Source organism: Micropterus dolomieu, linkage group LG20, assembly GCF_021292245.1.
Source record: "Micropterus dolomieu isolate WLL.071019.BEF.003 ecotype Adirondacks linkage group LG20, ASM2129224v1, whole genome shotgun sequence".
NCBI classification, from domain to species: domain Eukaryota; kingdom Metazoa; phylum Chordata; class Actinopteri; order Centrarchiformes; family Centrarchidae; genus Micropterus; species Micropterus dolomieu.
In genome coordinates, this window is record NC_060169.1 from 23831859 (window position 1) to 23858325 (window position 26467).

The 26467-nt window shown below is 40.4% G+C and overlaps 1 protein-coding gene across 1 annotated transcript in view; it reads right to left on the bottom strand.

The window, feature by feature from the left end:
* Nucleotides 1-259: 259 nt before the first annotated feature.
* The window catches only part of ush2a (Usher syndrome 2A (autosomal recessive, mild)), a 162560-nt gene continuing 136352 nt past the window's right edge, over nucleotides 260-26467 (bottom strand). The window contains exons 50-69 of the mRNA XM_046033282.1: nucleotides 17427-17508; nucleotides 17175-17320; nucleotides 16422-16763; nucleotides 15904-16265; nucleotides 15386-15755; nucleotides 14795-15076; nucleotides 14492-14661; nucleotides 12689-13019; nucleotides 7802-8008; nucleotides 7492-7584; nucleotides 6785-6930; nucleotides 6543-6661; nucleotides 6145-6243; nucleotides 5862-6038; nucleotides 5080-5163; nucleotides 4510-4651; nucleotides 4266-4353; nucleotides 3399-3464; nucleotides 2142-2342; nucleotides 260-1576 (exon numbers count right to left, since the gene is read on the bottom strand). Coding sequence (XP_045889238.1) covers nucleotides 1487-1576; nucleotides 2142-2342; nucleotides 3399-3464; nucleotides 4266-4353; nucleotides 4510-4651; nucleotides 5080-5163; nucleotides 5862-6038; nucleotides 6145-6243; nucleotides 6543-6661; nucleotides 6785-6930; nucleotides 7492-7584; nucleotides 7802-8008; nucleotides 12689-13019; nucleotides 14492-14661; nucleotides 14795-15076; nucleotides 15386-15755; nucleotides 15904-16265; nucleotides 16422-16763; nucleotides 17175-17320; nucleotides 17427-17508 — 3597 coding nt within the window. The 3' untranslated portion in view covers nucleotides 260-1486. The remainder of the gene's footprint in view (nucleotides 1577-2141; nucleotides 2343-3398; nucleotides 3465-4265; nucleotides 4354-4509; nucleotides 4652-5079; nucleotides 5164-5861; nucleotides 6039-6144; nucleotides 6244-6542; nucleotides 6662-6784; nucleotides 6931-7491; nucleotides 7585-7801; nucleotides 8009-12688; nucleotides 13020-14491; nucleotides 14662-14794; nucleotides 15077-15385; nucleotides 15756-15903; nucleotides 16266-16421; nucleotides 16764-17174; nucleotides 17321-17426; nucleotides 17509-26467) is intronic.

A 26467-nucleotide genomic window follows, 5' to 3' on the forward strand; every position in this document is an offset into this window, starting at 1 on the left:
TTGTCATGTCACTAACCCTAGAACATAGTTTCTGGATAGATATATGAGGAGTGCTTCTTATGAGCAACAGCAAATGGACACAATGTCTTCAGCCAATGTAGGAAATTTATAATGGAGACTTAGTCATTGCTTTGAGGAGCGGTATAAACTGTTTACAACTTGATGTGTTTGATGTGAAGAAAAATTAAAGACACAAGAAGAAAATACTATTTTGTTGACCATTGTCCATTATTTATAATTTCCCAGAAAAACACAAACATTGATCAAAGAATCATCTATACGACTTTTTTATACAACAACCATAAATAATAGTGCCAGAGTAAAAAAGAAAAGTTTTATAACAATACAGTTAGCTTCAATTTTGTCCACAAAACTATGACAGAAATTCAACATCTTGTCATGATAAATACTGTTTCTACAGTGTTTAGCTTCTAAATCTGTGGAATCCAAATATAAACAATGTTTATGCCTGCTGTAACACCAAAACACGACATTACAGAGATTTTGTTTCATTCTTCAGCTGATTGCGTTCTTGATACAATGAAAATGAAGTCGCAGATAAACAACACTGAGTCTGGATTCCACTGACTGCTAAACTGATATGGTTAAAAGAAATCTCACATAATCACAACAATCAGACGGCACATCTGTGATTCCCAGCCACATTTAACACAATAAAAAAACAATTGGCATTTTATAATAACAGTAACACCAAGGCCATGTGTCTTATTACAACTGAAGGGCTACTGGTGCTGATAATGTGTAAGCTGACTAGGCACAATTACTTATTTAAGCAGAAGAGGTGATTTCTAGACTAGTTTGTTTTTGAGTAGTGAAGCGAATCTGCTATAGCTGCATTTTGTTTTTAAATAACTAAACTACTAGCGTTGGCAGGCAGAGTCATTGAATCATACTACACCCAGAAAATTCAGTCAGGTAGCTGAAAGTCATTTAAGGTCTTTTCTGTGTCTTAATCTCAGCAGGGTTTGAGCTATAACCTACCGTATAATTACAATCCAGATACGAACACATTCAAGCTATGGAGCCCATATATTGTAGCTTTTTTAGCTCACATCCTATATAATCACAGAGACTATATCTGAACTGTACTCATGGATGTTGCTGCCTCTACTCAAGTTAAGTCCCTACAGGAAGTCAAACACATAGTGGGGTGAAATGAGACAACACCTGTTTAAATATAGTTTAAGATGAATGCTGTGGTAAAACAACCATTAGTATTTCCTTCCCCTTATGTCTTAAAACAATCTTAACACTGCCCCAGTACATTTTGAAAAGTGATTACTGGTCATTAGTGTTGAACAACATCTCACAATGGAACAGTATTTTAGTATTTTCCAGGACTTCTAGCTCTGTAAATCATTCAGTCCTGTTAGGCCGAATACCAGGTATTAATGTTTGACTGCCTTGGTTTGAAACTAGGTCTAAATTGCAACTGTGATACCTGATTAGACATAGGGATCTTGCCTTAAAGATGCGTGTCAGTAAACATGGTGTGCTCCTTTTTCACAGAACTTAAGGCCTTGATGGTGTCCACAAACTCATCTTCTTCCACATACTGAAAGAACACACAAGAGATCACAATTAGTTCTTCAAAGGCCTGCAACAGTTAAAGTACGTACTGTAAGACAGAGAACATCAGAGAGCTTCTAATGCTTAGTCCTTCTGAGATTATGCTATATCAGTATGTAATAAACATTATAATGTACTTAAGTTTGAATAGACTGCATGATATGTTGATCATCAGAGAGCTTTGTTGCTTTTATTATATTTATATATTCAAGGCCAATCTTTTGACACACTGTTGTTGTCCAGTGATTCTGTTTCTGATTTGATCTGGGGATCATGTCTTATGGTATCTTTTTAGGAGAAACAGTAAAACTGTGTTTTTGAGCCACTATTACGTCAAGTAAAAAATGCTATCCTGCTTCTCTCACTTAACTCTATGGCTAGTTTCCCCACAAATTAATTCTCAGACACTCCTAAATGACTACTTGATCTCCTGGTACTCCTGATGGTGCGTTACTGTAAAACAAAGTATGTCAGTAGTACTGTCATTGCTATACTGTACTTTCACTGTAATTTAAAATACTAATTTCACATAAACACATTTCTGTGCTCACCAGTCCGGAATCTTGTCCCATTGGGTTGTCCCAGCTTCCTTCCTCCATCATCAGTGACTTCCTGTCAATCAGCTGACTGACGCTGCGGTGCAGGGAATGCTGGGAGTAGGCCTGACTGAGGTCTGTCTGGCTGGGAACACGCAGGACAGACATAGGGCTGAACTGTGAACTGCTGTTGACTATCTTTGTGTCTGCCAGACCCTGAAAAATAATTTATTTTTAGTCAGATGGTGATTTAAAAGACTATACCTATAAATGTGTTTTAAGAAAATATTACAGATATGATGCACACTGTTACAGCTTACACTCCTTACTACAAAGTCTGCAAAATCATTTCCATATGCTACTGAAAAGAATGGAAAAACAGCTAGGAAAAACTGTGGTATACTCTGAAGTAGTAGTATGGCAGTGTAAATTATACATAGTCTAATTTCCTTTAAATGCAATTCTACCTAAGAAGAGTTTCTATAACTTAAAGTCAAACACTTTTTAAATAAATATGTTGTTTCAAAGCTCAAATGCAGCCTTTGTGTCAAGTGGATCTTTTTGTTAAAAATCAACTGAAATTAGGTAACATGGAGGTAAACAAGTTATTGATTCTGTTGCCTTTGAACGGGAAAATATCTAACATTAACATCTAAGACTTGGAAAAATTATGTTTGAGTTTGAATTATTGTTTGAATTGAAATTCATCAATCATTAGTGGTCAGTGTCATAATATGGACAGTCAATAGAGGGCGCTACTCAGCAAGGATTGGCTCTGTGTATCACAGTTCAAGCATCAACAAAAACACAGCAAACACACAGAACCAATTCAGCTTGAGCCCTAAAATAAAACATGAGATTAAGATAAAGCACGGCACAGTTTTTAGTGGCAGATGTATGAACTCTGGCTTCATGGTCGCTGCTATAAAATTTGGTCAGAACTAAATTTCAATCAGATTTTGTTTGTTGCATTTACAAAGTGAAGTCAACACTGTATAAGAATAAACCGGCAGACTGTACGACATGTCTTACCTTTACAAGACCCAGCTGTAATCTTATTACAAACACACAGAGCATGCATACACAAACCAAACAGACATGCGTAGAAAGGCACCCACACAAGTTCACAATCCCGTACCTCGGTGTACACAGTGTAGCTTTTAAGCATAACGTTGCTGATCTCAACACAGTCTGCTACTGTGTCAAACTGCAGGGGGACAATAATAATAAACATTTAGGGGTTTTGACAGTAAATATAGAAAATAGTCTTACTGTGGGGAGATCAGGGAGGAGCACAGAGCTGGAATGATGTTTAGAGCACAATTCAGGATAGGGCCTCTGAGAGACACAGAGAGAGAGAGAATGGAGAAAGCAGTATAGGAAGGTGGGCAGTCAGAGAAGATAGATATATATATAAAAAAAATAGAGCAAGAAAGAACGACAATAAAAAAGAACAGAAAGATGGAAAATCAAATTAATTTTTATAAAGTATTATGTGGGAGAAAATTAAATAGGCAGCGTAGTAAAACAAAATGGAAAAGTTGAAAATGTTAGAAACTAAATGAAATGTGTATAATTTAGTTTAAGTAGCAGTGTAATTGTTAATGGATGATTTGAGAGATAAAAAGGGATGATGTCTCTACTTGGAACAAACCTTTCCTATTTTAATTTTTTTTTATAGATATGAGAAAAATAGCTGTATACACCTAAAACCTAAGGGTTCTTGATCTCATTTACTATTTTACAATGGATGGATTTGGATTTGATGCTAAAGACTCAACTTACAGCAAGCTACGACCAAATGTCAGAGAAACAAATCAAAACTTAAGTTCCAGGGGTTTTAACTGAGCAAAAGTGTTATGCAACTCCTTGTTTTTATTAAAGATTTAATGAAGATATACGAACATGTAAGGGTAGTTCTGAATCAGTCAGCTAGTGATTTCAAGAAATCAAACAAAATGCTTGTGAAACAGTCTTGCTACCTCACTGTTTTCTCTCCCCTCCTCTGCTGACCTATTTTCCTTTTCTGCTTTTACCTCTATGTAAACCCGACTACCTCTCTCTGTCTCTCTCACTGTCTTCTTGCCTTGCAACCGTCTCTCTCTTTCACTGAGCACCTTGTTTCTCTGCTCCACTCACCATGTACATCTCCCCCCCAGCCTTCCTCGTCTTCTGAAGCATGACCAGCGGAGGGCGCTCTCTGGCTGATGGATGCTTCCTCAGGGCTCTAGAAAGGAGAAAATCAAAATACCCTTGTGTTCTTGTTCTTATTCAGATTAAATTGAGTTTTTTACATAGTGTTTGGTTGTTTGGTTAAAAACATGTCGAAATTATGCTTAGTTTTACGTATCATTGTAGTTTTAATTAATACTTTAGTTAATACCTTCGCAGCACCAGGCCCAGCAGTAAGGCCAGCAGAAATAGACCCAGTAGAGCCAACAACAAGATGAACCACAGCTCAGTGTAAACTGGTGTTGCTGACATGTTCACGTCCTGTTTACCGCTGTCTTCAGGCTCAAGAGGACCTGCAGAGACAGAAATAAGTTACTAGATAAACTATGCATTTTGTGTATTTGCTGTTTTTTTATATTCCTTATTTCTATTTCTTATGTACTGTATGTGCTTTGGCACAAATGTTTCTTTATCAAAACATCATTACACTAGGCTTGATTCTAACAGTGTGTGTGTTTCATGTTCTTATATCTTGGTGGGGACTTGAATACATACTAACCCATCAGGTCTTGTGTCACCGTCGGGACAAAAACTGAGGTCCCCATGGGTAGAGACTGATTTTTGAGGGTTAATACTTGGTTTTAGTGTTCAGGATACAGTTGGGTTAAGGGTCAAAGGCTATGGAATGCATTATGCCAATGAGATTTCCCCATGTAGATAGTGGAACAACCACATATGTGTTTGTGTGTGTGAGCGTGTGCGTGTGTGTGTGTGGTGTTACCTAGGCCTGTAGCAGGGCTATATCTGATGGTGGGAGTACTGGCACTGCCACTCGTTGTGGTACAAGTCACCTGAAATGACAGAGCTAAGAAGAGCAAAGGGAGAGACAGAGCAAAAGAAAATATTTTAGGTTAAAGTGAAATATCATTTTTGGTATTTAAGCAGCCTTACAGAGGGCTAAAAGTCTGATTTACATTGATTGAGATGCATTTGTACATAGGAACAAAGACACTTCCTTTGGAAAGGAAGGGAGAAAACACATTTTGGTGGTCCTAATTTGAAGGACAGCTAGTCTTTAGATTTTTTCTGAGTGCTTCTTCTGTGGACACTCCAACTCTCAACTCACAGCTCTGAAATACTCCTGTAACTTCAGCACATCACCACGTCCTCATTACCAACCAAATAAGTTCTTCTACATTAAAGAACGGCATATTTAGACTCAATTTTAAAGACACTTAAATATGATTTCATTATATCAGTAGCTTATTGCCCATTATTGTAATATGGTATTATATTATTGTTATAATATTTTATCTTTTAACAGTAACCGCACTGATGCTAAAGGACTGGTATGTGTTATCCAATCCTGTTAAAAAAAAGTATATTTTGTTTGCATTCCAGTATTCAAAAGCAATCTAAAAACACACCAAATCCTATCCTAATCCTGTATTGTATGTCTGCAGAGGTAAACATTCCTCCTAAAAAGTGTGCATTTATCTGTGTCACCACCTCGTATAAATATGTGAGTAGATGCGTATGTGTGTATTTGGTGTGTGCTCTCACTTCTCTGAGAGGTGCGCGGAATATGGAGATAGCTGTAGAAGCCAGTGTAGACCCTCAGCTGGCTCTCAGTCACACTATACTCCTTCAGGTACCCATTGAGGGAGAAAGTCCCAGCCCAGTCCAGCCAAATAACTGTCAGGTTACCATCCACCGAAAAAGGAGACACATACTGGGGGGCTGTGTGGGGGGGGGGAGAAAGAGAGAGAGGAGAAAAGAGAAACGTTGGATGTGTGTTTGTGACCAGTCAGCTGGGAGGGGCTGAGTGACTCGATGTGTTTATTACCTTCGCTGAGTGTGGTAACAGTAGTCCAGTTGGAGGCAGTGCTGCCCATGTTGTTGAAGCAGGCAGCTCTCAGCTGGTAGGTGGAGTATGGTAGGAGACCTGCACAGATTAGTTCAGTTGTTTATTTAACCAAAACACACAACATAGACAGATGAAGCATCATGCAAGTACATCTCAAGGTCCTTATAATTTGGTGTTATCCTTTTTTTTGATGAAAGCTTGCAGTATCTCTCAGTTCAGCTCAATTATCCTTATTTACAAAGGCATCACCTGCCTCCTACTTATGTTGCTTACTTAAGTCTTCATAGATCTCCTGGTTTTGTATTATTAATGGGTAACTCACTACTGGGGATCCTGAACCTAACTGGTTGTACATTTTTTAACTGTTTTTGTTGGACCTGTGACATTGTAGCTCTTCCTTTTGCCAAAGAAACAGATGTCTATTGGTCCTTCAACGCAAGGGAGCGGCACAGGCTGGGGGGGCTGCGGGCAAGTTGATCTGAGATGTAGCTCACAGCTGGAAACAGAGAGAAAAAGAGACTAAGATTGGTGTAGCTGTATTTATTCATGCAGTCTGTCTGTGAAGGCATAATCAAATCTGAGTGCAAATAGTTTTTCACAATGTGCACTTTCTACTCACCTCTCAATGACTCCATTAGGTGCCAGAGGCTCGTCCCATTCCAGCTGAACGGAGCGGGAGGTCAGGGTGACCGGGCGAGGAGGAGGCTGCTGGGCTGGAGGTGCAGCCAGGGTGCGGATCTCACTAAGTGGACCCTGGCTACAGCACTGTCAAATGTTCAAAACAAAGATTAGTTTCAAAGATTTATAGTATTTCTGGGTGTAGAAGTACAGTGCACAATGTAATGTAAACATTGAGTTCAGGCAGAGTTTTTGCAGTAAAAAAAAAGTAACATTGGTGGAACAGGTACCTCTGCTCAAGTATTTACAGTAAAAATATTTAAGGCAAGTTGAAGTAAGTTTTCTTGCGTTGAAAAATACTTAATACTAACAGCTTCTTAGTAACATATGAAAACCGTGAAACAGCTAATGCAACATCATGACCATAACAATTTTATGTGAATTGTCCAAACAATACATCTCCAAATCAGTGATGCTATCTCAACTGTCCAAATCCAAATCTATTTTTCTGTCTCTATAAATCTATCAAATCTCTCAAGTTGTACTAGTTCACTGTTATTTTATTTAATAGTGAAGTAGCCTATAACAACGTTTCCAAAGTAAGACCAGATAAGAACCAGACTGAATCTGTGATCTCACTTTTATGACAAAGTAGAGTTATGTACTAGTATGCAGTTATGTACTAGTATATATTAGTATTGTTATTACCTGATAACAGGTGCAGGCTTCTACTCCTACCCAGTACTTGGTGTAAGGACGTAAACCATGGAGTGTCTGCTGATGGGATGTACCCTCTGAGAGCTTCAGGGAGGGGATAGTGCGGAGGTGAGTTTAAATTTAGAGTGACCAGAGTATTCAGAAACATACACATATAGTGGTTGTGCCAGGGAGGAAGAAGAAGGAATGAGAGTGAGTGATCACAGAAGATGGAAGACTGGAGGGGATGACAGTACAGAAATCAAACAAGAACCTCCAAACAAGATAAGTGAAATATTAAAAGTGTTAGTTTGTGCACTACCAGAGTGTGGTTGTTGTGGTTCAGTGAGAAAACTCTGTAAAGGCTAACAATCCCATTGGGTCGGGCTGGAGGACGAATGTCCACTACTGCTGAGGTTGCTGAAACACGCTGGAAAATAGGTGGGCCTACACCCTCAGGTGGTGCTGGTCCTGTTTTCCCATTGGTCCACGGACTGGCAGAACGACCAGCCGAATTCACTGCCCACACCTGTCAGTCAAAACCACACATCTGTCAATTATATAATAAAACTTCATTCACATATACTGTATAATTGATGGTGAATAATAGAGAGAGGACACATGACACCAAGCGAGAGCCAGAAATAAATTTGGATTTAGATGCATTTTTTTTAACTCTTAATGATGAAAGCTTCTCTTAATTACACAGTATCCAAGAGACCACCAAAAGGATATAAGGCAATTCATTGGACCATCCATCAAAACTAGCATCAGCAGTGAGAGCAAAACCTTTTCAACATGCAACCCAACACTAACATATCTGCATGACAATTACTTTTCACCTTCATCAAGGAGTTATTCTCTCTCTCTCTCTCTCTCACACACACACACACACACACACAGACACACACACACACACACACACACACACACACACACACACACACACAGAATAATCTTATTTGTGTGCTTGTGTTGGGTATAATTAGAGGGTGTACACAGCACAGGGTCAGGCAGGGTGGAGATTTGCATGTGTAAGTCATCTGTAGCCTGTCAGAAGTAGTGCAGAAGGCAGATGGATGGGTCTGAGCTCCACTGTTGAAAGTGTGTGTCTGCGTGCGCGTGATGTGTTGTTTCTAGCTGTGATAGCAGGATTTGTGCATGTCTGTGTGTGCATGCAAGTGTGTTAAGAGTTGAATTAACCTCAATAATAGTCAATTAGGCCGTGATCAATCAGATTGATTGATCTAAGTGACAGCACAGATGGACTGAGATGGGAGATGGGAAAGAAGAATAGAAGATGGAGAGATGGGGAATGTGGAGGAGGAGGAGGAAGAGGACATGAGGAAGGATGGACAAGGCACAAGGAGATGAAGCCGGAGACCAAATAGCGGAACCAGGGCTCCAAATGAATGTGCTGGGATTGTGATAGGTGTACTTCTGCTAACAAGATTTTATAGAAATTGTGCTTTCATTTTTTGGTTGTGCAGACCACGTCTCAGTGCTAACTCTTTAGTTGGAGGAGGTGCACACAACTCCAACAACACAGATAACCCTTTCATGTATGCCAAATTTTGCCTATTTCACTTTGATATACATTGCTTTTTCTGTAGTGTGTGTATTTAAATACACATCCAACACACTAAGCTGATTACTGTACTGTAGTAGAGTAGTATAATGTATTAATAGTTTACAGCAATAGGTGATTCTTACCAAAGTTTCTTAAAGTAGTTAAATTTAAGATCTTACTCTTATAGTTACCTGTTACCTGTACTGGTCAAACAGCTTGAATATTTGTAACACAGTACTGGTATCCAATGAAATAAGAACACAACCTTGAGTGCATTTATACACCACTTCTGTGAACTATTCCACAGAGTTGAAGTTTACACAGTGAATTGATATGGGTGTAGTAGGTATAATATATATAAATCATAACATTTTCAGTCATAGTAACTTCAGGGATGTTTACTGCTCTAACATACAATCATGCAAGCAGCCAGACTACTGTTTTTTTTCTCAGTATTTGTAGCAATTACATCATTGTGTGCATTTATGCATCTAAATATGAGTACCTGAATGCAACCTTTATAGTCACTTAATAAAATAATTTCGCACAAATACAAAATTTTAGTGTGTAATGTGACGCAAATCCATTAAACACAAAAGGGACACACACATCTGCCCTTGAAAATTTATTTGTATATTAATATTTGTGACTTGTGACTTTGGACCTACAGTTTACTCTCAGAAAAACCGAACTGGACTCGTCCATTAGTTTTAAAATAAGTCCTTTCACTTTTTCTGTCTTATCAGCCTTTGCAACATTTTATATACTGTTGTGTGGTGGACAAAGAAAGGGGAGAGATGGCAGGAAGAAGAATGGATGGAAGGACAGAAGCATGTGTGGAGAAGTGAGAAGGATGGGTGGAGGGATGGAAGGACGAGGGTACATTAGGTAACGGGCATGCTGTCACCCTCATAAGGAAAAGGTCAAACAGAAGCAGTTAACAGCTGTAAGAGACACTCCTATAGTGTTTGTGTTTATATAGAGACAACTGTTTTACATTTAAGCTATGCACAGTTGGTTTTCATTATCTATCAAAATAATATCTGTATTATACTTTGTTTTTAACTAACATCAACCTACTGAGGGGGGCTTGTTATTGACTAAATCTGGCATACTTACATCATAATGATGTCAGAACTGTTGAAGAAATGTAAATACTATAGGCATTACATAAACAGAGGAGGTGATTCTGTCCTCTGAGTTTTTCCGTATGTGTCTGTATTTTAGCAATCAGTTCTACTGTAATTGTGTCTTAATTGAACCTTTTATTGTTAAGTTATGATCGATAAACTATTGCTGTTATTGTAATCACTTGCGGCACCATATTACTGGAACAGAGCCTTTACACAAGGATACAAATTGTCTAGTTAAATAGACTGAAGAAAAAGCATAAGGTGAAAGAAAATGTTTTCAACTAAATATGTAGTTTCTACACAGGAACTGTGACGTGACTTGTTGCTCAAAAGAGTTTCAATTAAATCAGCTTCTGCCATCATATAGAATTATAACTGCAGTAATAAAATATTTCTACCCAGCAACAACTATGTTCTTCCCCTAGTAGCAACACACTTAAAGCTTCAATGTGACGCAAGGCTTTGGGCTTGATTAAAAAGTTTGTGCCACATAGACAGAACAGAGAGAAAAAGTTCAAGACTAAAGTCAGTCCAGATCACCTTGCCCTTGATCCAGTGCTAAAAGGTAGAACTCATCTCTTGGTCCTTATATCATCTACAGACTTTTTACTGCTCTCTCTCCAATCCTGTCCTCTCTTCTCCTATTGGCCCGTGATTTGGCTTATTAGACACAAAATAAAAATATACACTGTTAGCTGCCATGGCAGCGAAAGAGCCGCCATGGCAACAAACGACTTCAGGAAACTACTAGACAGTATTTGAGCCTTTTTATTGGACGGTTGGACTGCGGACCCCATTTGAGCACTCTGATAGGCCAACAGAGCTACTTGGCGGGTGCATCTACTTGGGGTGAAGGGGCTAAGTTGTGTGAAAGTGGGCAGTAATTAAAACCAAGCATAAAGCTGTCAATAGGAGCTTATGACCCAGTGTAATTAGCCTAATATGATTTCTCTCTCTGCACTGTGGTGTGCTAAACTGAACTGACTTATTGTCCTTGTGTACGCCTTAAACACAGAGAGAGAGGATGAGAGCCAGATAGGTACACAGACAGATTAACAGCTAAATAAAAAGCCAGGCAGATAAACAGATAGAAGGACAGACAAGTAGGTAGGTAAGAGGGTGGACTGACTGACTGGTGGATAGAGGTAGACCTGATGAATAACTTTCTATGAAAATCCAAAAGTCAATACCGTTTCTTCGCTTCTTTGTCTCTGACACACACACACACACACACACACACACACACACACACACTCACAGATGTTTCCATGCACACACAAACACAGAGTACTACTGCTTAACTGTGTTCATGGACATCACACAAATATCACCACCTTGTCCACGTACCTCAGTCCCCCACTGACAAATCCTCAGGGGACGCGTAGCGGTCACCATTAAAAGGTCTTTCTGTTACCAAGGGGGCTAACAGTTAATTCGATTGGCTGGCTGGTAATCAGGAAGTGGGGCGCTCTGAGGGCCCAGTGATTAATGGCTCTGTTGCCCGCCCGTCATCTCCCAAAGCTCCTCCCTCCCTCCCTCCTCCTGTCATAAATTAGGACCCTCGTAAATAAAAACGGCACCACAATCAGGCAAACTCAATCAATTACACAGGTTCTCTGGCCTCGGCTCGTGTGTCTGACAGGCAGGAATGCTAATGTTATTGTTGCTTCCAAAGGGCTAGCCTGTCAATTAGCGTACCAATGCACAACAGCATGAATATGGACCCCACCATTTAACACCTGTCTGATTACTTGGTTTGTGTGCTAGCGTGTGTGTGTATGTCTGTGTGTGTTGGGGTGCATGGCTGACTATATCAGTTGATGTGTATACGTGATCTGTGTGTCTGTGTGTGTATTTGTGTGCGTGACTGGAGTTTGGGAAACATTTCATTGTGAAAACAGGCTACATCTTGTCAGTCTTGTCTGATGTGTGTCAGTCACATCAGATCTCATCTTCAAATGAGGTTCACAGATCACAATAAAACATTTAATTCTGCTTCCATGTCCAATGCAGAGGGCAAGAAGAAGTAAACACTTCTGACTTAAGAACTAATACAGTCTACAGCTTAGTTACCATATTTCTGTATATGCAGAATCTATTTGCACTTTAGTATGAATTGTTCTACAATTATTTCTCTTACCCCAATTCTGCAGATTTAGGATTTCTGTAATTGTTTCTCAAAAAATACATTTGTATTTCAAAATAAATATTCTGCAAAATTTTCAACTTGTTCAAAACAAATGCTAACCTGCTCAAACTCTGTGGCTCCCTAGCACTTTTGTTTTATTCTTTCTAATTCAAATAATACAAGGATGCATCATAAAATCCAGTTCAAAATCCAGAGCTACTCTGATTTTAGTGACTTCAGAAGGATTGGTTTCCATTTCCTCTCAGATTTGGATAAATATTAGTTTAGTCAGGTGAATTTTATCAGAACTAACCAGTATTTACTGTAATTCTGCTTTTCTACTCAAGCACACATATATAAATGCACAGAGCATTGTACCTGATACTGGTATACAGTATATGGCTGGAGTGCTTCATCTTTGCAAGTAGTAGAGATATTCCTGTAGACAAGTGTTGCTGCATCACTTCTCTGGGTATCAGTGGTATGGTCCAGTCTGCGGTACACCTCATAATGAAGGACTCTACCATTTGGCTGAGATGGAGGCGACCAGGTGAGTAGAAAAGTGGTCTGTAGGCCGCTGTGCGAGTCAGGCTGGAGGTCTAACAGTGGCGCTGTTTGCCCAGCAGGGGGAGCCTCCAGAGTGAGTACAGAAGACCAGTCACTGGAGGAGCAGCCCAGTGCTGTGCAAGCCTCCAACCTCACTTCATACCTATGCACACACATTCAGGCACATATTTTAAACGTATTAATCAGTGATGTTTGTGTATAACATAGACAATTGTGTGAAAATAAATTTAACTTAAATACTTGTAATACTCTTAAAAACATGTTTGGCAACAAAAACACTAATGTACAGTGAATAAGGCTTGCATAAGACTTAAATCTGAAAAACATCAACTGACAATAAGCCAAATACTTTACAAAAAAGTTTGTCAGCAGCATTTAAACTAGGTGCTATATGTACACAATAATGCACATAAAAACTATTTCTTGTGTCAGATTCATTCAGAAATTGATTTAGGTGGACAGTAAAGGAGTTTCAGAAGGTCCAGCATGTAATCCCCAGTTTCGAACAATCAAAGGCCAGACCAGCAAGTGGAGTAGTCATCCAGTCAAAAATCACGAAATTAACAGTATATTTGAAATTCTGTTTGTCTCAACCAAATGTCAATTGAGCCATACCAGACTACAACCAACATTACAAGGTAACTAATTTGGAAGCACTGGTGTTTTTCTTTTTGGAGAAAGAAATGAATCAAGGAGAAGTGAGGGGGAGAAAAAGAGAGAGAAGGTGATGGAGATGAGCTGAATGGAGAGAAGGTCATCAGAGAGAGGGGGAGCGATCTTTAGACGATAAGGCTGATGAGCTTTTATTATCAGAATCTTATCGCCGCATACACCACACTCACACATACACAGACACATTCAAGCACACTGACATGTACACATACTGCATATGCATCCTCACACACATAGACATACACACACACTTTGGTCTAAACTGTTGCCTTTTTCTGAGAGAGCATGATAGATACATGACCACTGCTACAAGGTTGACTCTCTTTTTCCTTTATTTCTATCCGTTTATCTCTACGTCTTGCCTTGAAATGTCATTTTTATTTGCTCCAATGGTTAAATGTGTCATACTTCTGATACAAATACATAAAACCATAGATTACATTTTGATTCCACTTACCTTCACTTTGTCTGCCCTTTTAAAACCATTTTAAAAGATGTGTTAAATGACACCATCTATTATGTTATCTGATAGTTTTTAAGAAAAGTAAAGTTATTAAATAATGAAATGAGAATGAGGTATGTGCTGGTAAGGAGTGTATTTTTTTGTTACCAAGAGATGGCACTCTGTTCCCTTCTTTATCGCCCATTCTTATCTCTTATTCCTCCCCATTTTTCCTTCATTATAGTATTTATTACATAGGGAAATAGGAAACTGTGTTGTTAAGCTTCTTTTTTCTTTTTTTTTTTCTTTTTACCATTTTAGGCAATGCAGGTATATGAAAATGTAAAATCTTATCTTTGACCTTGATCCAAAACAAACAAACAAACAAAAAGCTTTATATTCTTCCTACCGAGACATGTACTGCAAAGTACATCCAGAAGATATTTTGCTGCAAACTTCAGTCCCAAAGTTAACTGTGGTGGAGATCTGCTTTGACTGACCTGTGGTAAGCAGCCAGACCATGCAGAGTCGTGTGCCGGTCAGAGAAGTCACTATCCTCTGCAGTGAACACAGTGCTGGTGATGCTGAGCTGGACTGGATCTCTTTGATACACAGTGTAACTCACAATGTCTCCATTAGGACGAGCTGGAGGACGCCACTCTACTCTCACCTGGAAAGCCAAACAACATACAGCACAAAAACATTGAAGCAACAATTTAAAGATTGCAGGAAGGTAAACCTCAGCATTACTCATGTCATGATTCAGCTGTTATTTATACGGACTGCACAGATGAATGCCTCACATGGCTTGGTCCCAGAGGCGTCAGTGTGGGAAGACTGACACCAGAAGGAGCTGACGGGTGAGTCTTTGCTGTGGCTGCCGCGCTGCTCACTGCCCCTTTGCTGTTGTTGGCCCTGACAATGTAGCTGTATTCCACGCTTGGCAATAGTGTGAAGTCGTGGTAATGGGTCTCAGTGCCAACATAGATAACTTCACTATCTCTGCGGAGTTCATACCCTGTGATGATGCCATTAGGGTGCTCAGGTGGCCTCCAGCTAACCTCCACTGACTCTGAGCCAGTGACCTTCAAAGGAAAAGTCAAAAATCACATCAAACAGAGCTCCAAATAGTATAACAAAATGTAAAACTAAACAAAACTCACCCAAATAATAATAATAATCATCAAATTATAGTTAAAAAGATGTATACAATGTATATCACACAATTATTCTGCTGATTATGAATGATCACTGTTGCTTATGCATATTTTTGCAAATTTGTGTTCTATTGAACTGAACTTCTCTTGGATGAGTGGTCAACATATCTACATATTTAGGTCGTGCACACCTAATAACAGGGGTTTCACTGGAAGTCAAAATAAATAAAAACACACCTTAAGAGTCGGGGCAGGCAGGCCAGTGGGAGGAGCCTCCTCAGTTACAGTGGACACTGTAGTGCTGGTAGTGCACCCACCGCTGGTACAAGCTAAAAGCACCAGCTGATATGACGTGTGGGGGAGCAGATCTGACAACACTGTATTTAAGTGTCCTCCACGATAAGCTTCCTCGTTGTTTAATTCCAACACATATTCAGTCACCTCTCCATTCTGTGTCAGGGGTTTACTCCAGGAAATTTTTATACTATTGGATGTGATGCTGTCCACTGTGGGAGCTTCCACTGTGGCAGGTGGAGCCTCTAGAGTTGTGATGTTTGTATGAGGGCTGGTGATGCATCCCTCAGACGTGCAGGCTATGATTGAGTAGCTGTAGAAAAAAACAGATCGGAATAAAACGTTTTACCTTCGCCATTAAAATGATTAATTATATTTATACTGTTTATTTATATATAATCCTCACAAGGACATTTTCAGATTAGTTCATTTGAGACAGAGAAATGTTGTGGAAACAATACCTATATGTTGAAAATGGCAGGACGTCTTCATCGGCGTAGCTGAGGACAGTAGGGTCAAAACTAAATGAGAAACTGACATTGTTTTTCTGAATCCTGTAGGACTGAAGTACCCCGTTGGGCTCCAAAGGAGGAGTCCAGGACACCAACACCTCACCGGGGTGGCCTTGGCGGTTTCTCACTGTTGGGGCAGCTAGACCACGAGGTGGGGCCTGTCTGGTTGTCACAGTTATCCAGGGGCTGCGGGTGTGTCCAGCGGGGTTGTGAGTACGAACACTGAACTCGTACTGTGTCCAGGGACGCAGACCAGTCACAGTATATGAGAAAGTGTCAGCATGATGTGGGGATGATTCTCTGAACAGCACCTGTTGGACAGATTTATGGATGATTGAACTTAATAAGTTGTACAGTATTGGTGGCACCTGGGTATTCTATTAGGCTAAATGGCAAATGGTCAGATAGCCCATGAACTTAGGAATTACCGCCTGTATCTTCAGAGCTCTATATATAGTTTCACCTACCCTTTCCCTTTCAACACCCTCTTCATTACTTCTTCCCTTCCCTACTTCTTCCAGACTTCGCCCAAGTAAGAAATATTCTCCAATTGGCCCGTTGGGCCGGGAAGGAGGGCCCCAGGTAAGTGATACACGGTCTGGGCCAACAAAGAGAGGCATGGGAGGGGCCTGGGAAGCAGGTGGAGCTGCTGCTGTGGTGACGTGCTGAGGTGTGTTGCGTGTGCAGCCTGCGGAGTTACAAGCTTCAAGAGTCAAAGAATACATGGTCCATGGCTCCAAACGACGAAACAGGAAGCTGCGTGATAGTCCGCTGAATTCCAGGTTCCCCTCACTGTACAGGTTATACATCTGGAAAGGAGGAGACGGGGAGCGGGGAAGAGGAAAGAAAAGTATCCAGTGAAGTGGGAGAGGAAGAGGAGAATTATTGTAGGTAGGTTAAAGTAGAACATAATTGGAACAGAGGAGGGACGAAGACACGGTAATGTGTATATGCTTGACTGCACTGACTGCAGGCCTATTTCTGTGCGTGTTGTGTGTATCAGAATATCTGTGATGGAGCTGCTGAGTTGCATGGTAAAGTTGTAAGTTGGTAATTTGTGAGTGTGCGTGTGGGCTTTCCTCTGTGTGTCTATGTATATTATTGGTATGTATCTGCTGTTACTGTTTGATTTTATCTGAGGAGCACCATGCCCCAATTAATTCGCTCAATGCTGTATGTATATATGAGTTGTGTGTTTTTGTTGCGTGTATTGTATGTACCGTGATGATTCCATGTGGAGCACTTGGGTGATCCCAGCTCAGCAGTAACGCCCTGCCCTGCTCTCTCTGCTCCAACGTGATGTTAACCAGGCCAGCCGGAAAAGCCTCCAGGGTCCTAATACCTACCCATGGACTGGATACACTCCCTGGAGGGTTACAAAACATCTAGACTCAATAAAGTGGTTCAATGGTTGGTGCTGATATGATGTATCCCTGATATTTTGAATGAGCTACTGATCATAATAAACCTACCAGCCTCGTTCACAGCTTCCACTCGTAGACTATACTGACTGTACGGTTCAAGACCATAGACTGTTGCTTCTAGGACTGAACCCTGAGAGGGAAAGAGAGACCAGGGTATGATATATGGAGAAATGGAATTACAATAAAAAAGATAAAGGAAAAATGGAGAAAGAGGGAGAATGAGAGGAAATAGAGGAAGTAGGGAGGAGGATATATAGTAGAGAAACAGAGTTAAAAGGAGAATAAAAAAGGGTGGAGATGGAAGCATGCCATAACAAGAGACGACACAAATAAATCCTGCATGAATAAAAACCAGTGCATTACTCATTAAAATGGGGAATGAAAACGAACACTGAAACAATGGCAAGCTAAGATGACATGACATGGGACTTGTGATATCAACATTTCAACATACAGGCGCTGCCGTGGTAAAGTAAGTAGACACCAGAGAAGTGGCAGAGACAGAGAGAGACTGGCAGGCAGACGGCCGTCCCTTATGGGTGAATCCAAAGCTTCCAGATTGAGTGTTTATGTCACACATGCACCCTTTCATATCACACACACACACAAACACACAGAGATACAGGCAGAGTGAGCCTGCCAGTAGCTTTAGGCAGTGGGACCCAGCCCAACACCCTGGCAGACACAGGGGCAGTGTGTATGTGTGTGTGATACAGCGGGAACGCCATTTACTAATTGATAAGAGACACACTGTTGTTTCAAAAGGCCCTGGCGTGCAATGACATGGTAGTCAGGGAGCACTTGGCTTCAGGATGTAGCATTGCTTGTTTGTTTGTTTATGACTGTGAGTTTTAAAGCAGCTATGAGAGTGATGTTTCTGTGTGTGTGTGTGTGTGTGTGTGTGTGTGTGTGAACATATTTGCGTGAATGTGAAACATATGAGGCTATATATTTTTCATGTGTTGAGTCTGCAGTAAAAATATTTGTCTGTTCAGGACTGTTTGGTTTCACACAAACAAGCATATGTAAAGAGATTAACTGGTAACCCACTTCAATGGAGTGGCAAGAGGATCAAAAAGCCTCCAATTCAAACTGAATCAAATGAAAACCCTGACAAATCACCGTAGCGTGGCACCAAGGATGAACTGTCTGAACAACAACCAGAATGCATGTATTCACAGTTTTCATGTCTGGGAGCCAACGTGTTTTTCATCCACAGTAAAATAGGATTAATAAGCCCCTAGACACCTAGACACAAGCTAAATCCTCCTGCAAATCACAGCACTTCTCAGTAGAGAGAGGGAGGGACGCAAAGAGAAAGACGGTGGAGAGAGATAGAAAGGGGCAGTGGGAGTGAGAAATATAGGCAGAAAGAAAAAAGAGATCGGAATGAAATGAAGTAAGCCGATGTAGGACAGAGAATTAGTAAAGAGGGATAGAAATAAGTAGGAGGTGAGTGAGTTAACAACTGATGAAAGAAATAAAAAAAGGGAGACAAAAAAAGGCGGGGGTGTGTGACAAAGAGGAAGACAGAAAGAGATTGAGTGAATGGGTAAAAAAAAAGATGGAAGAAAGCTAAAGCGGGAGAGAGAAAAAAGATAGATGTGGCAAAGGGGAGAGACAGATTAAGTGAGCGAGAATGAGAGATCTCTCTACCTTAAAAGGCAGTGAAATATGTGAGGCATGTGGCCTATAAAGCGGTTAACATATGCACATTGTCAATAGTAGCATCTGGTGCTGGCAGCTTTTATAGGAGCATGGAGACTCAGCTACACGCCTCTAGATGGCAATACATTCAAACACTTTATCACTGAAACACACCACATTAAGTGCTCTCTCTCTCACACACACACACACACACACAAATACTCAACAATCAAGCACTATGAAATTCGCCACCTCAGCCTGCTAACTGCGTGTGTGTGCGTGCACTCAGGCAGTAATCAAATGGTGTAACACTAAAACACACTACTATTACATTACATTAACAGCTCCCTTAATAACTATTCCTCTGTCATACATACTCATGTGAAGACACACACGCAAACACTTCCACAGTATCTTATAACACACATATTAAGGAATATGTAGTCAAATATGCACAAAACTGCCAGAAAAATAATGAAATGACTAACAGAGTTAAGGTAAAATTAATATTCACTAATCTCTGCTGAAGGTAAACAAACTGGAGTATAGAAAATACTGAATACCACACAGTTGGAATTGAATTTCTGTCATGTATTACATTTGTATAGTCCTTTATGTGTAGTATATAGCATCTGACCTTAATGTGTGTAAGATCAAATATTTAGAGCTATTTAGAGCTACAGTTTATTGCACTTTAACAATGGGTGTTTATGATCCCACAGTAAAGTTTAGGTCATGTTCAAATGTACAGTAGGATTTTAATTTTTTTTTTATTTTTGCTATAGCATTAGCAACATCATAGCTTTACTGATTGTCCAAGTCTGTATTTGGAAAAACTGCTTCTGATAAATGGTTATGTTTCAGTTAAGCCAATTTTTAAAAAAGGCCAACCTATGAAGACCACATGAAAAGCTACAATGTAAGATGTGAGAGCAGTGTTCTCGTCAAGCTAAATTCAGTGTGCATGTGCACGTGTGTGGGGATGATCAAAGTCACTAGTTAATAATGCCAAATGCAAAAGAACAGAGAGGGAGCAGGAAGTCAGAAGAAAGAGAAGGGGGTGGGGGGGGGGGGGGGGGGGGACAAGAGATATTTGCCCAGATGTAAACGAAAGAAAGTGTAAACAAGACAGAGGAAGAGAAAAGGAGACAATGATAGGGAAAGAAGAGGAGAGACAGGAAGAGGTCTTGCTAATTTATACATTAAAGAACCCTGAGATCTTACATGGTTCAACACAACTTAGCATTGAGGGCAAGGAACCAGTCTATTCAATCTTTTATTACTTTCTTCTCTTTGGTGTGTGTGACAGTGTGTGTGTTTTTGCATGTGTAGCCTATTTAAAAGAGCCAGTGTGCATGTGTGCTTCTTGAACCTTCTGTAAATATATCGGTATAGGGTGTTTATTTGTGTGCATTTGCATGTATGCTAACAAGCCCACATCTGCATGCATCTTGTTTTGTACCCGTGTGTCCGAGAGCACAGCTGAGTGTGTGTGATATTCAGGTGGAGAGGCATGGTGTGGCCGGGGGGACAGTGTGTGATACTAATTAAGAATAACCATGTGTATTTGTCAAAAGAATTATGCTGATTATCTCACAAAGGCCCCAGTACTGGGCCCCGCAGAGAGACAGAGACAGACCACCATTAGCATATGGCTCCACATGTTGCCCCCCACCCCCCTCTCCCCACACACACACACACACACACACACACACACACACACACACACAGGTAAAAGTAAAGTAAGTGCCTAAGAACATACATGAAAGAACCATGCCTAATGATAGGTGAATGGGGTCCAACTGGTCTGCCTTTGGGGTGTTTCTCTCCACAAGCCTTCTCTGGCCGCTCTGCTCTGTCATATTAAGTCCTGGAGAGATAATAAAGCACCATGCTGTTTCACCTTTTCTTATGTGTCTTAGTTCTTTGAGTGTATGGTAAAACATGCAATGATCAGATATGATTCAATACATTTCAACTCAACTCAGTTCAATTGAGCTCAATTCAATTCAATTCTTTAGTCCAGTCTATTAGTACAAGCTGTGCCCTGACCAGCACTTTGAGAGCGGTAATTGTTTTCGGAGGTTTCTGAGGTGAGCCAGTGAACCACATGCTGCTCTCTCGCGCCCCATGCCAAGCTCTCAAGCCAAGTTTGTGTGTGTGCGTGCGTGTGTGTACGTATTTATGAGTGCATGCCTAATTCAGTGCTCCTGGAACAATTGCCCTGTGCCTGTTTGCAAATGCCCTGCGTGGGTGTCCCTGCTAGTCAGTGTGCGTTAGACAAACCCTGACACATACAGACGTTCGTGCGACACGTACACACACATACACAGAAACACACCCACAGACACACATAGTGTGCCATTAGGCATGTGTTTTGTCCGTGGCCAGCACAGACATAGAGAGGGACTGCAGGGGTCTGGAACAGGCATGCTCACTTCACACCGACAGCCATGATTGGCTTTGGCGGTTGTAGACCCCAGGAACAGCATATTTGGTGTGTAAATGAGTGTGTGTGTGTGTGTGTGTGTGTGTATGTATGTATGTGTTTGTGTGTGTGTGTGTGTGTGGCTAAAGACCAGTGGACAAATTCTGGCGAGTGAGGGATGGTACGCTTAAAATCCACAGATATCTCAACAAAAATTGAAATGAGGAAGACATCTGATCTAAGCATTATTTCATTTGGCAGAGCAATTCAATACAAAACATTATTACAAATGCATTATTTACCAAGGCTGCTGGATTCAATTAATGACTAGTTGGTAAAACAAATTAAATAAAAAAAAACAAGAAAAACTGTTCAATTAAGGGCTGTAAAAAACACACAGACACACTCACAAAAACACCGCCATAAAACGCCATGTGAACACAAAAGCTGTTGTGATATAAAAATCCTCGTCCTCTATATTTGCATTATTTCTTCTTTGGGTGGGTAGAGATGAGGAACAAAACTACAGTAAAACTAAGCTGAACTGAAGTCACTTTTGGGGCAGTGAATTTAAGTTTAATCCTTATACTGGAGGCCAATTGGAGTACTGCATTAAACCATAACTCAAGGTTTACATGTATGAAAGAGAAAAACTTTATCAGGACATTAACAAAATAAATCAGAGGTAACATTCTGTATTTTAGATGAGACTAAACACACACACACACACACACACACACGCACACACACACTTACACATGCACATGCTTTCCTCCAGAGTTAAATGGATTCAGTTGTCATAAATATACTGAAGTCCTTTTTTTCTTGTTTCTCTTATAAGCACTCACACTCTGCATTCCTCTAAAGTGATGACCATCATATCCCAGTTGCAGTGCTAAACACCCATTAGGACAAGTGGAGAGCACTACACTGAATGGTGTGGCCTCCTCACAGACAGACACACAATAACACACAACCTATCATTACTGAGAGAGAAAAAGATACAGAGAGGGAGCATGAAGAAAGAAGGAGGAAAAGGACATAGTAGAATATAAAATCACTTAAAAAAATCACTTGAAAGAGTGAGAGGGAGACAGCAGAAGAGGGAATGGATGGGGGCAAAGATGGTGGATGAGAATAACATAAATACTGTAATTTGTAACAGAGGTAGAGAAAACCCAGATGGAAATGTAGCAATGGAGGGAGGACTGAGCAGTATGGAACGATAGTTGGAGGAGATGGGGGGAAAGATTGCAGTGAGGAGAAGAGGCACTGTTGCGCCCTGATTATTTGGCTGTTTATGCAGAATGCTGAGAGCCCTCCAATCAGAGCTAAAGACCACTAACAAAGGGGTCTGATAGGGCGAGGGTCTAATGAACTCTGCATCTGAGTCTCCTTATTCTCTCCTCTCATCCTTCCTTCCTCTCTTCACCTGTGTCCCCCTCCCCTCTCAACCTCCTCATGCCTCTCTCCACAGCCTCTGTGCACTTAACTCTGCATTTCTCTCTTGCCTCCACTCCTTTGTCTCCCTCATTTGTTAAAAGGTGTCACTGGGAGCAAGGGCAAAGCCTTGTCATTCCTATTTCTTTGACCACCCTCCATGACCACTGGCTCTTTGGTGAATAGCCAACTCAAAGAGGATAACTGAACAGAAAGTAAGAGAGGGTTCAAAGCAACAAGTGAAGGAGTGAAGCTGTTGCCTAAACCTGTTTCCATGTCACAACAGATTCATTTATTTTATTTACATATTTAACCTGGCTAAAACTGGTGAAATCCATAATGTCACCTGATTTGTTAGTTTTCTAGCTTTCAATTATAGTATATCCTCTTGAGGATTAAGACATTTCTATAGCCATGACTAGGACTGGGTATCGTTTAAAAATGTACGATACCAGTACCAAACCAGTACCCTTAGAGTACTTAATTTAATACCTTGCGTAAAATGCCACCAGTTGAAGCCACAATAATTGACTGGTATTACTATTGTTATTGTTCTTATGGACAAGCAAGGTGATCTTTTTTCTGTTCTTTTTTGCGTTTGAAATAACTGTTAAATAGAAATAATTGTACCAGATCCCTTCTCATCCTAATTAGGTCAGAGGATGACAGCTTGGTCATTTTTTTTGTATTTGAATGAGAGAAGAATAACTTAGTGACCACTGTGAGTTGTGAAAAAATAATATAAGTTAAGTTATTGATACGTTTGCTGAAATTCAACCACGGAGAATAACTTTAACTTTGGATCAATAAATCTTGAAGAACTGAATTGAAAGATATCTGCGAATGCTTTTGCCTTTTTGTCATGAGTCCCAAAGCTCCTCCAAAAAAACTACTTACTAAACTACAGAAGCAAGCAAAGGAAAAAGAAAGCCAGCACATCCAGCCGATCACACCGACTACATCTGATATAAGCAGCTGGAGGCTCTGTGAGTAAAATCAGCTGATGTGCTGCTGCGCCACAAAAGCGCTGAACTGATATAATGGAACGCAGTAATCACTTGGTGACAAGTGATGTGAATTGCAATTAAAATGCACAAAGTAGTTAAAGGATATCAGAAGATGAAACCAATGGAAAGCCAAGCTTGTGGTAATAAACTTGCAACAGTGACAGCAAAACCATACAAACAGTCATTTCTTCCCGATCTGGTCACAAAAAGGATTGAATGCAGTGCTTGTTTGACTGGAGAAGTTTCAATACTACTTGGTACTGGGTTATTTTGGTCAGTACCTTAAAGGTATCGTGTACAGATGAAACATACAAAAAGACCACATCTTCAACACTTGGTGAATTACGGAGATGTGCTGTAAATATATAGAAAAAGCACAAGCAAATACTGTACAAGCGGCCAATAGAACAGAGCTTTTTGGTGAACATTAAAAAACCACGTGTCAATATTGTTGGAAAATTTGCTAACAATGTTTATTTTAGATTAGATCATTTTGTTTAGATAATGGCTACACGCTTTGTCATTCACTAACTGCTTCATCAGGTTTTTTTTCTCGTGTATTTAATTTAACAAAAGTCACATGTGACCTGGGATGATGCAGGGCTTAACATATATAAGCCCATATCGTCATGAAAAATGTCTCTTGATTCTTCTTGCAGTTAATCTGCAAATGCAGTTTGAATAGAAGGAAAAGAAGAAGAAAAGAGCTGTCTTACTTTCGCTAGAAGCCCTGCAACCACATGGTTGGAGCTACGGCTTTGTCCTCCAAGGACTGTGATTAAACAATCATGGCTACTGTCTTAACTCCCAGCTGTCAGATCATTGTTTTCTATTGGCACTCTCAGCATGAGTTGCGGAGAGGCTAGCGGGTGTCTTGCCAGTTCTGGAGCTAGGCTAGCGAGGTAAGTGTTGTCCTAAATTAAAATAATTTGCCCTTTTGACAGGGGAGCCTGTTTTCGGGCTTCTTTAAACCCTACTTGTTGCTGTATTGTTTCACGCTAGAAGTAGACATAGCAGTACTTACTAGTAATTTAAGGTTCTTTCGCATGTCAACTTCCAATATTTCCTCCTTAGTTTTGATAAAGAGCGACGGCTCCCCAGTAATTGGCTTCATTTATGGGTAAAACTTACTTTGATTTTTCAGAGAGGGAGTTCTTATTTTGATTTGAGTTTAAAAAAGAAACTCACCCTGATCTGTTACTATTGAGTGCTTTTGCCCAAACTGTTTGTTTGAAAAAAAGGTATATCTGTCTACAAGGGCTTCCTGCAAACAGTATTAGTAATATGTATGACCAGAGAACTTGGCGGGCTATGGTATGGCTAGGTATGGCTTGTCCAATCCCCACTTTTGGAGCCAGGCCGGAGGGCCCTCCACACTCTCCTTGTAGTTGCGAGGGAGCTGTTTCGCCCAGCAGAATAGCAGGCTTTGGGGTGGGGATCCAGGCGAACAAGACTTGCCAGCAGTATGGTAGGTTCATGTTGATTTGAAGGACGCATATTTTCACATCCCAGTAGTGTTGCATCACAAGGAGTAATTGTGTTTTGCATTCAAAGGTATAGCCTATAAGTTCAAGGTGTTCTCATTTTGTCTTTCCCTAGCGCACAGGTCTTCATGAGGTGCAGACAGGCAGCGCTGGCCCTGATGCAATCCAACAGTATGCAGATCCTCCCATATTTGGACCACTGGCTGATTTGTGCTCCAGCCCCAGGAGCAGGCCGAGCAAGATACTGCTGCCCTTCTATGTCATGTGACACGGTTAGGTCAACCGTCAATTGCTCAAAAGTTGTCCGATACCCAGCCAAAGGGTGAAGGTCATTGGATTCACCCTGGACTCCTGCCAAATGCTAGCCTTCCAAACTCCACGGCAAGTTGAGGCCATACTCCAGCTTCCTTTCAGAGAAGTACAGCCTTCCTCAGGCTGTTGGGTATGTGGACATCAGTGACATTGGGTCTCCTATATAATCCTTATTTTATTTATTTGTAGAGCACTTTTCAAAAACAAGTTACAAAGTGCTTTAACAAGTGTAAAGAATAATACAAAAAAAAAAAGAAAAGATAAGAGCATGAAAATTTTATATAAAATTAGTAAAATACAATAAAATAAAAGGGATAAAATAAAGTCAAATAAGATCGGGAAAAGCTCTCCTATAAAAGTATGTTTTAAGAAGGGACTTAAAAGAGTTCACTGACTCAGACTTGACTTGATTTCCTCGCGCAGGCTGTTCCAGAGCCTCGGGGCCCTGACAGCAAACGCTCTGTCCCCTTTAGTTTTCAGTCGAGACTCTGGAACAGACAACAGACCTCTGCCCGAGGATCTCAAGGTACGTGCTGGTGCGTATGGGACTAAAAGGTCAGAAATATAACAAGGCGAGAGGCCATGAAGAGCTTTAAAAATGATCAATAGAATTTTAAAGTCAATTCTAAAACATACTGGGAGCCAGTGTAATGAAGCTAAAATAGGAGTAATGTGGTCATATTTCTTTGTTCTGGTTAAAAGCGTGGCAGCTGAGTTCTGGACAGTCTGGAGTCGATCAATAGATTTTTGGGTTAAACAGGTGAAAAGGCT